Consider the following 10,181-nt stretch of genomic DNA (forward strand, 5'->3'; position numbering starts at 1 on the left):
GGCCAAAGTTTCCTTGCTGCTGTTGCGAAAACTTAAATCAATCAAAAGGAAAGTTGGCATTGTCTTGGGCAATGAGTGAAAATGAGGTGACTGGCTGACACATTTACGACTACTGGCCAACATTTGGGCATCGATAAATATGGGCTGTAATACATTTAGAGCGTCATAAAATCTGTAAAAATAGTAAATAGACAAATGGATCAGAAGAATAGCCAATTTAAATGCAATTTAACTTTTTATTAAACTATAACGACTGCCGTAACCTTAAAACTTATATAGTTATATAAACCACTTTAATATTACTAATTCACGGTAATCTGGAGCTCATAAGCCCCCGTAAGGAACCATTTCCAGGTGTTAGCACCTCATCCGCATGCTCCACTGACCTCATTTATAATGGTAAACGGGGAAATTGGGAACGTCAACAAGCAGTGGCTCAGTGAAAGATGGAGAGAAAAGTGTTAACAAGTAAACGTCATGTCCAGAACTAGAAACTAGAATTCCGGAGCAGGATGGAATGGACAGACGGGACAGAATGGATAGAATGGATAGAATGACCAAGACACGAGATGTCACCGAACCACACAGAGCAATAAATAAATAAGCAACGCCAGCAAGAACAAATTCTTTGTTTGTTTGCTTGCTTCTCTTTTTGGCTCTCGTATTTATGTCAGCCAGATTAAATATATCCAAGCTTATATCAGTTGCCCGGGGGAACTGGAACTGGACACAAGAGCCATCCACGAGGAACAATGTGAGCGAGGCAATTAAGCCGGAAAAACGTCAAGAATTGAAATAATCCGCAGCAGTTGAAAGTATTAATTAGTGTACACTTGGAAATTCAGCAACATGACTCACCTGTCAGCGGTGGCACTGCTGACGCTGCAATTGGTCCTGGTGGTGCCCATCCCAGCGTCCAATCCTCCCGTCACTCAGCCCCAACCCGTTGACAATGCGGACGGGCTCAGCACACTGCCCAAACAGTTCCAGAGCCCAATGGACAGTCTATCGACTAGCCATATTCCCAGCTCGTACTTCGATTCCGCATCCGGCAATTCCACCAGGATTCTGAGTCGGGGCAAGCGGTATCTTCAATTCAGCAAGGGATCACGTATGTCGGTGCGTACAGGGTGCATCTATGGTGGGTGTGTGGTGTCCTGTTTTAATTGGCTCCTTCGATGCTTTGCAGTGGCGTACCAACGGCAAGAACAATCTGTGGACAATCAACACTCTGTATGCCTACGGCTATGGCTTCCGTGCCAATTATCCCTTTCCCTCCATCGAGGAGCAGAAGAAGGATAATGCCGTCTTCTTTCGCCTGTTCAAGCGGGACCTCTTCTCGAAACTGGAGACCGCTCTGGATGGGTGAGTGCCCTCTGAAGTTTCCCACTCTCAATATACTACTATATCGTGTCATCTATTACATTTTCCCTTATAGACATGGCTTCGATGGTCGCGCTTGCATGCTGAAGTCGTTCTGCACTGCCATTAACGACGTGGATAATCCCAAGCAAAAGAGCGGAATGCTCTTCAAAATGCTCAAATTGATATTCCGGTAAGTGGATCATATGCTCCAGTTTCCAGGTGGGGTGGACACAGCTTTGTCTTTAATTAGCATTATGCTCATAAGGTATGAACACAAGGAAACCTGTTTTAATTTGAGCTAGGAACATCCATAAGCTGTTCATTCCATGCTCTGCTGTTAGTTGAGTTCCTACATTGGTTACAATGGTCACGGTTCGGTTGGGCCTAGTTCTCTCCATTTTGACCCTGGTGGCTGGCCAAGATCAGAATTCCACTGCCATTCACAGTCGGGCCAAGCGATATTTGGATATCATAGAGACAACTCGTATATTTGTGGGTAAACAACGAGCCCTAACTGAAAATTAGAGAATATGTTTATTTTTCCAGTTAGAGCTCCTTTAAAAGTTTTTCAGGTCCGTAAAAGTTGCTTATATTTAATATTAAACCCCCTTTAAAGTTCCGCGTAAATGTCAAGAACAATGTGATCAAGTCGCCGCTTGTGTGGGCCCATGGCTATGGCTTTCGGGCCAATACCCCGGTGTTGGTCAAAAGGGAGAACAGGCCCTTTCGCAGGGACACCTACGAGTTGCTCCACGAGCTGATCGATCGCAGTGGCCTGGATGGACGAGCCTGTGTCCTGAAGGCCTACTGCACCGTCCTGGCCGGGGATCATGGTCAGGGATTTTTGTTTAAGCTCTTGAAATACGTATTTACGTGAGTGCCCGCCAGTCGTGGATTAATACGCCCAACCACACACTTTACTTAATTGCAGCCTGGATGAGCACGACAAGCGGCATATGCCGCATCTGCGGGAGGAGAACTGCGAGCAAATCATGCACAGCCATTGTCCTTTGAGTTTCGACAGCATATCCCCGTACACGGATGATGTTTAGCACTAAGCACTTGGAAAAGAGAACAGATTGGGAAATAAATGTGAATAGGTATCTATAGATAATGTAAAAAATAAGTTTGTTTCAATTAATGTTAAGCTAAATAAACTAAATGCGACTTCGACGAACCTTCTATAAAAGGAGTTTTCCGCACAGGAAATCATCACTGGCAAATAGCAGCAGTGAAGTGAACGGGTTTGCTTTTTTTGAGCTACATAAAATAAACAAGACACAGATTGAATTGCACATCAAAACAAATAAATATACACACAAAACTGACGGACTGATTGCCTAAAATAATAATACTGAAAGTAATAAAAGCACTTCAAAGAGATTGAAGCCTGGGGTGATTAAACATTAAAGTTCGTACCATGGCACAATAAACCTTCATACAATTGTTAATTCAGCCTGTTTTAATACAAACTAAAAACTTTATTTCAGCACAAGCCTATTTATCTTCATTTAAGTTATGTTTAATACCCTTTGATGGGGTAAATTTACATACAAAAGGGAAACTAAATATATTCAAGTACTATTTATTGAAAGTGATTATTGTTAAGTGATGGTTATTTCCCATAAATATTTCCTTCGCATTAATGCTCAATGAATAAAAAGTTGGGTATTAAAGCTACGCAATTTTGAAGATTTTACAGATTTTTGTGTGGAAATTTCTATAAGTGCTTGTGGCTGCTGATGATATTAATTCGGTGTTGTTGCCATTTGCAATTTATAATTAACTTGTGTGCCATTTGCAGGTTTTGGATGAGTGTTTCTGTTTTTCCGGCAGCCGCTGATCCTGCGTGTGGCAATCAGCGACATGCATTTAATTGGCATTTTTATTAAACAGCTGAAAATGAGCAGTTGGGCAAAGGCTGCACTAAAAAAAAACAAAAAAAGGATACCGGGCGGAGCAAGGACTCGCTGCCCATTGTTGACCTCGTTGCATGACAAAAGTGCTCCAGCTGTTTAATGTCACCAGCACGAAAATGCCGAGTGGTGTTAAAATGTTTGCGGCAGCCTTTGATGCACGTGCCACGCCCCTTGCCATGCCAAGGAAAACCTGTCGCCCACCGCAGCGGCATTAAGAATTAACTTTAATTAAGTTGAAAAACATAAATTACATGCACGCGTACAAGGGCATTAAATTGCAGTTGCGGGAGCTCTCCATTCAGAACTTCGCCACAAGGATACGCGATTCGGAGCTGGAGGAGTCCCTCCACTGGGACATTGACCGCAAAACTTTAAGAGTTTATTGGGCCACAACTTTGTCCTACTTAAGAGAAAGTGAAAAAATACACGTAGTTAAATGCACACGCAGCAGCGAGTTGCTGCCCCAGCCTTAATCAACTATTAATTATCTTGCCGTGCGTTGAATTTCCGCATTAAGAGGTCAACTACACTCACCCTGTGCACTGCAAGTGACCTTACTCGATCCACAGGCATCCAGCCTCCAATCACCTAACCCCCCATTGCACTTTACCTTCACTTGATTTCTTTAAAATTGGCCTAGGAAACTATATAGCTTATATCTATATCTATATTATCTATAACTCTATTCACAGTTCTCAAACTATTGAATATTTAAATAATTATAGAAAAATATTATAGAAATATATTTAAGGAATGTAGTTTACAATCACTTGGAATTTTTTATTTACACTAAAAACTTAAGTTTTTACTTGCTACTTTGCTGACAGCGGAATTTGTCTGCTGTTGGTTGAAGTTTAAATTTCTTATTTGGATTTTTCTCGTTTTCCTTGTAAGTTTGTGAGTTTGGGTGAAGTGTGTTTTCGCCATTACAATTATATTTCAAATACCCTGGAAATGGCAGGTGATAGGACCTACTAGTGACATAAACAAATTAAACTCGTAGATGTAGAATAGTCAATGATTAGTGAGCAAATGAAATCACCATAAATGTATTAAGACTTAAAACATTATTGACTGCTAAAATTGTAAATAAAATGACAGTTTATTTGTATTCAAAATGCAATGTGTGAAGCCTCTCCAATATAATAAAATAACAATTTTTAATTGCTCCGAATTAAATCTGATAGCTGGCACTTTGCAAATTTATTTAGTTATCTTACTCGGTCTGCCAATTATATATTTATTTATTTTGATACAATTTGTGTACTTTTTACAATGCAAGGCACTTGACGCCAAATAAATAAAAGTCAATAAATTGTTGAAAATATAAAAGCATTTAGCTGTTGCCCAAATTGCAAATAATAATAAAAACTCTCTTGCTACTACGAGCAAATAAATATTTTAATTGTCAGCACGAAAGCCATTTTAATTACTTAGGAAAATAGGCAATTTACAGCTAAAAGGCTCTTCGACATCCAAAATTTATATGAGCCGACAGGTGTGGTAAGCTATTTGGCCCCCATCCGATACAATGGTAGACGAGCAGTATCTGTGTGATTTTGGCCCAAACATTATAGACGAGATTAGCGCACAGCTCGGGTAATTTATTGGCCGTCAAGGACCTGCGAAATGCGCATCTGGTGTGCTGAACTGGCTCATTATGCATGCGAAAAGGGCTGACTGGGTGGAAAAGGGCAGCCTGGGTGCAGTTGCATTCATCTGCACACTCATCTGCCACACTCATTCATTCATTAATCGCACAGAGGTGGGGCTTGACTGGCATGCAAATTGATTTGATGCGTTGTCAATTAAAATGTGCAATTAATTTCATTTGGTTTGCCTCACATTATCGAACATGTAATTGGTTGGTTGGGGCGATAGGCCGCACACCCTGCTGGCTTTCTATCTATCTGCATACCTATCTTAAGCGGCGGATGGGGGGATTCCAGATGGGGCATATGGACCCTGACAGCGGCTGCTAATGAGCTCAGTTAGCCAATTCAGTTTGTGGCCAGGATCGCGTGTGCGTGTGTGTGTGTCTAAATTAAACCGTCTATGATACGGCAGAGCGCATGGCTTATACGCAATTAGTTAGTCAAACGCTGATTGCCGCGCTTTGCACAATTCCGTCCAGGCGAATAGCATCCACAGCAGTTACTTACTAAAGTTTCCGATAGTTTTTTCATTTTACCAAATACTACAAGTGATTTATGACTTAATCCCCCAACCAATCAATTGATTTATTTGAAGCTTGCACTTCTATCCTAAGGTACTTCTATCTCTATTCCTATGGCTGGCATTATAAAAACCAATATGCCTAGACCAGACTTAATTTTAAAATCCCAAGACTCTCAGCATCAGCGAATCACTCTCGCTGCCGCCTCCCCAAATTAGTTCAAGGATTAGTGCAATAAAACTAACGTGCCACGGATTTGCGCAGCCCTTTTGTTGACTTAGGGGAACTGGGGCAGAGATTCTGGGCAGGAGCACGGGGGCTGCCGATGGGGCAGAGCGGGCATGTCACAATTTCCCAATTAGCTACTCATTGAGATAAATTTCTTATGCAAATGATGACAAGGCCAAGACAGGCGCTGGAGTGGCATTGGCATCCAAAATCCCCCGATTACCCCAGATGGCTGGGAAGGCTGGGGAGTTTGGGACTTTGAGTGGGCCAACTGCGCCGGTGGACAACGAGAGAGTGACATTGACTGACTCGCGATGACGAAGACGCAGTGGCACATCCGTTGGCTCACTCCTCCTAATTGGCTGCTGACATTTACCAGCTAACAACAGAAACAGCAGCGGAAATTACAGAGAAAGAGCTGCTGCTGAAATGTCAGCCAGAACAGCAGCGTAAATCTGAGTAAATTTGACATAATTAAAATGCTGAATCCAACAGCTGTATACAACCATAGTCAGACAGCTCGAAAATATAAATAAAAGGTATAGCGCACATTTTGCTAATTTCTTTTGAGTGATTAAGCCAAGGTGCTAATTATATTAGCCAACTGTCCCATATTTTCTACGGAAATTGTAACAAACTCTTAACGAAAAATCTCTTCCCGTTAAGATTCTGGTTCCAGAAGTTCATTGGACTTCACACCCAGGTGTGAAATAATTTCAGAGTCAGTGACTTGAAACGAGAGCTGCTAAACCATAGATCATGATTTAGAACAGAATTTTCTTGAAGTACATAATTCTGTACTTATCTAAGAACTTTCTACAGTTCTAGCATCATTTGTTAAATAGCAGAATTTTTTTTAATTCAATTCAAGCACTCGGAATTCTTGGTGGCACTTTTTCAGATGTCGTCTGTGCCTTTGCATTTCCAAAATTTAATTATAACTTGACTTTGCTTAAGGCTCTACCTCGCATACAAATGCAAACTTGTTTTGTTTGCTATCTGGGTGCGATAAAATTCACTTGAGAGCATCGCCTAGAACTTTGTTTGGTCCCCCAAAGGATCCAAAAGGACGTGGCGCAAACAAATGCAAATTGCTCATACGCCGTGTGGACCAGAAGCCAACCAAAAACCAAACGAGGACGACACGGAGATCAGAAATGGCGCTTATTAAAGTTTGACTTGTACTTTTGCATATTTTTATCATAATTTTTTTTTTTGGTTTTTGGCTAGCAGAGGGGTGTGCCAGTGCAGCGGGGCAAAGTAAAAGTTTCGGATAACAAAAATTAAGCATTGCCTTTTGCTTTCCATGATAATTGCGAACAATAGACGCAAACAGGAGGACGAGCCCGAGGGGCAGGAGGGTGTGACCATGTTAATGCTTCCGCATTTGCGTTCAGCTGCAACATTGCACCACCGCCTGAGCATGTGAGTGTGCGTGTGTGCACGGCAAAAAATAATAAATACCATGCGTAAATTATTGTGAGTTTCATTAGCTAAATGAATCGCTGAATTCCAATGAGCGTGCCCACAAATGATTAAAAACATTGTCCACATATATTGAATTTTATTAAATATTTTAAAGCACTCAGCACTCACCAATGATACTGTATTGAAATGTAGTGTTTTAATTAATTTTCTCGTGTGTGTTCGTGTAGGTGTGTGTACCGCACACATGGAAAAGTTTGTGTGCCAGCGACATTCACGCCTCGCTGCACTTTTTACATGCTGCATGTTGCCTGCGGGCATTAAGTGTGATTTTATGCGATTTGTACCAGGCAAACACCCGTTCAACGCCGCCCCCTAAGCCGCCCACATCCTGCCACACCCCCTTATCCGCGCCCCTCAAGCGGCGCCACTGGAAGGGGAAAAACCGCAGAAGCAGCAGAACCTTTCCCTCCCCGCACTTTCCTCCGCACTTCTTTGCTAATTTACATTTGACAAATGTTTTGCATGCTGCAAAATTTTTGCCACTGCTGCGACGACTGCTGTTCGTTAGTGCGAGGAGCCCCTGTACCTCGGCTGCCCGTCGTCCTTGCGCTCGGTGTTTTGCTAGCTGCATTTGTTTTCATTTGGTTTCTCTGCTGACATTGTTTACAGTTCAACTTGGTTGGAAATTAGTAAAAATCTCACACGAGCACCAGCCACAGAAATAAAAAAGCGAGACAATAAAAATACCAGCAGCTCGAATCGAAAAGACAAATGCAAAGGAGCGCACAGCACGAATTCGAGAAACTAATTTAAATTGATGTTGCTTTACTTTTTGGGTGCAGCCGAAAGCGTAGAAAATGAACTGGTTTATGAACCGAAAAATCTCTAAAACAATATTAAATACATAGATGAGCCAAGAGATTTTCAACTGAACTATTTTTTATTACACTTGAATTGTTATCCTTGCCATTTGCATGAGTTTATTCCAGAGCTCCTTGCTGCAGCCACTGTACGTTTTCCGGCAATTGGCACCAGCTTTTCCGGCATTCCGGGCTTGCAGATACTTTTCGGGCACATTATCCAGGGATGGACTGTTAAATGGTGGAAGATAACAATTGCTACATTTTCCATGAGCTCTTTAAAGGTACTGAAAACTATACATACACCAGCACAGCATTGAGTATCTCGCCGTAAATGCTGTTGTGCATAAAGGGTCGTTGGGATATCTCACAGATACTTTTGAGCAGACAGGCACCTGCATTCCGATCTCCGAACCTGTAATAGGAATAAGCCAGTAAAAGGCGATGACAGATGAGCCATCATATACCCACCGTTCCAAGCCCGTCTCCACGACATCGTACAGCCAAACACGACTGTCGTCCTGGAAAACCCTGCTCTGGATGCTTTTCCGCCACTCCCTGGCGGTGGACACAAATGTCGAGGTGTTCCAGAAGCTCCACCAGTAAATTGGGACAGGCGATGGCACGTATTGCGCCTGGTAGTTGACGAATCCCCAAACCGACTGCACCGTATCCGCCTGTTTAATGGGAAACGCCAAGCCAGCGACAATCTGGGGGAGAACAATTAGGAGCCCGAATGACAAACTTGGATCGATGGTCAACCTTGTTTGTGCCCTGGCCATTGAAAATGGCCAAGCGTTTGGAGCGACTGAGGCTCAAACCGGAGCTAGCTTTTCCATCAATCCCATCTCCTGCAACACTCGCAGCAAGGACGAACAGGAGCAGGACGGAGTAAGGATTCGGCTGGAACTGTTTGCCACTGGAGTGCATGGTCAACTAATTTTGCAGCCGGTGCAACTTGTGGCAGCATTGGGAAACTCAGCTCTTAGTTTGCCAAAGAAATTGACAAACGGAGAAATCGCAAAGTTAACAGAAAACTACCATTATGCACTGAGGAAAAAGGTGTGGGTTATCTTTCAAGAAACAAATTGGGGTTGAATAAATAAACTGAATTGTAAAATGTCCAATTAAATTGCATCTGAAGCGAGATGCAACCAAATTTTAAAACCACAAAACTTTCAAAGACCACATTTCAAATGAATATTTAAACCCGAACATAATCGTCCATTTATGTTATTATATTCCAAAAGATTGGATGGAATCAATACTGAGCACCGAAACCGCAACTGAAGCTGTGGCCACTGCAACTATCTGGAACACTTACGTGGCTTCGATCCGCAATGCCTCCTTAAACCATCTGCCCTCCACCCAGCTCCACTTTTCCGTGACCGGAATGGCATTCTGAATGGGACTCAATCGCCTTTGGCGGAGCCTACCATCGGATATGTAGCCTCTGTCCCTGCAGGGAGCATCCTCTGCTGGCACCTGGATTTATTGAAAGCCCAGGGCTTTTTGTCTGCCACTTCGATGGCGCTTCCAACGGAGGATCCTTCCTTCAAGCGGTGTTTCTGGCGGTTCAGTGTCCTGCCAATTGAACTCGTTAGTAGTTTTAAAGATGAAATATATTTATTTTTATTGAACAATTCATATTAAATAATAGTGAAGTATTTACACAATAATTAATTAAAAGCCTTGCCGTAACATTAATTTTGGGTTTCGATGGTAAAAGGTAAAATAAAATGTAGAATTTAAAAAGCACTCAATCAAGCTGAAAATTTTACGAAATGCCTGAAACGCGTAATCCCTTCGAAAGCTGTAGTGATTAAAATATTTTAAAAATTAACCATGAGCTACTGTTTTTTTTTACCCGACGTGTCACTTTAAAGATTATTTATTGCGGTTGTTAGCGTGAAAAATCCAGCAATCGCCGTCCAAATATAGTAATTAAACAATCTGTTATCGGGCAATTTGACAACGTAGTAAATGAATGGGCTGGTTAGAGTGAAAAATCGAGGAATTAGTACTTCAGCTGCAGGCCATTTCAATTGGGAGATGCGATGCAAATGGATCGGACTATTTAGCACCTTCCAAAGAGCACTTGGGATGCCACCGAACCGAGTTAACGACACTCAATTGGGTGCTAATTGTACAATTAAACTTTGCCAGGCCGAACTGGCCCAAAATCGCTGGCCGGAATGCGTGGCA

At 42.2% G+C, this 10,181-nt stretch overlaps 2 protein-coding genes across 2 annotated transcripts; one reads left to right on the forward strand and one right to left on the reverse strand.

The window, feature by feature from the left end:
* The first annotated feature begins 707 nt into the window (after positions 1–707).
* LOC6554789 lies at positions 708–2,443 on the forward strand. Its single transcript, XM_001981950.3, is given in 7 exon segments — positions 708–754; positions 846–1,119; positions 1,190–1,365; positions 1,439–1,555; positions 1,812–1,861; positions 1,938–2,238; positions 2,297–2,443. Coding segments are annotated over 6 exon segments (1,035 nt in total). The 5' UTR covers positions 708–754; positions 846–849; the 3' UTR covers positions 2,418–2,443.
* Positions 2,444–8,059: 5,616 nt separating this feature from the next.
* On the reverse strand, positions 8,060–8,906 carry LOC6554790. The gene is made up of 4 exons (XM_001981951.1): positions 8,739–8,906; positions 8,448–8,686; positions 8,281–8,391; positions 8,060–8,207 (listed from the first exon to the last, which is right to left on the reverse strand). Exons 1-4 carry the CDS (start codon positions 8,904–8,906, stop codon positions 8,060–8,062), a joined length of 666 nt encoding a protein of 221 aa, XP_001981987.1.
* Positions 8,907–10,181: the final 1,275 nt, after the last annotated feature.

This window comes from Drosophila erecta, unplaced genomic scaffold (assembly GCF_003286155.1).
Source record: "Drosophila erecta strain 14021-0224.00,06,07 unplaced genomic scaffold, DereRS2 tig00000000-arrow-pilon, whole genome shotgun sequence".
NCBI lineage: Eukaryota > Metazoa > Arthropoda > Insecta > Diptera > Drosophilidae > Drosophila > Drosophila erecta.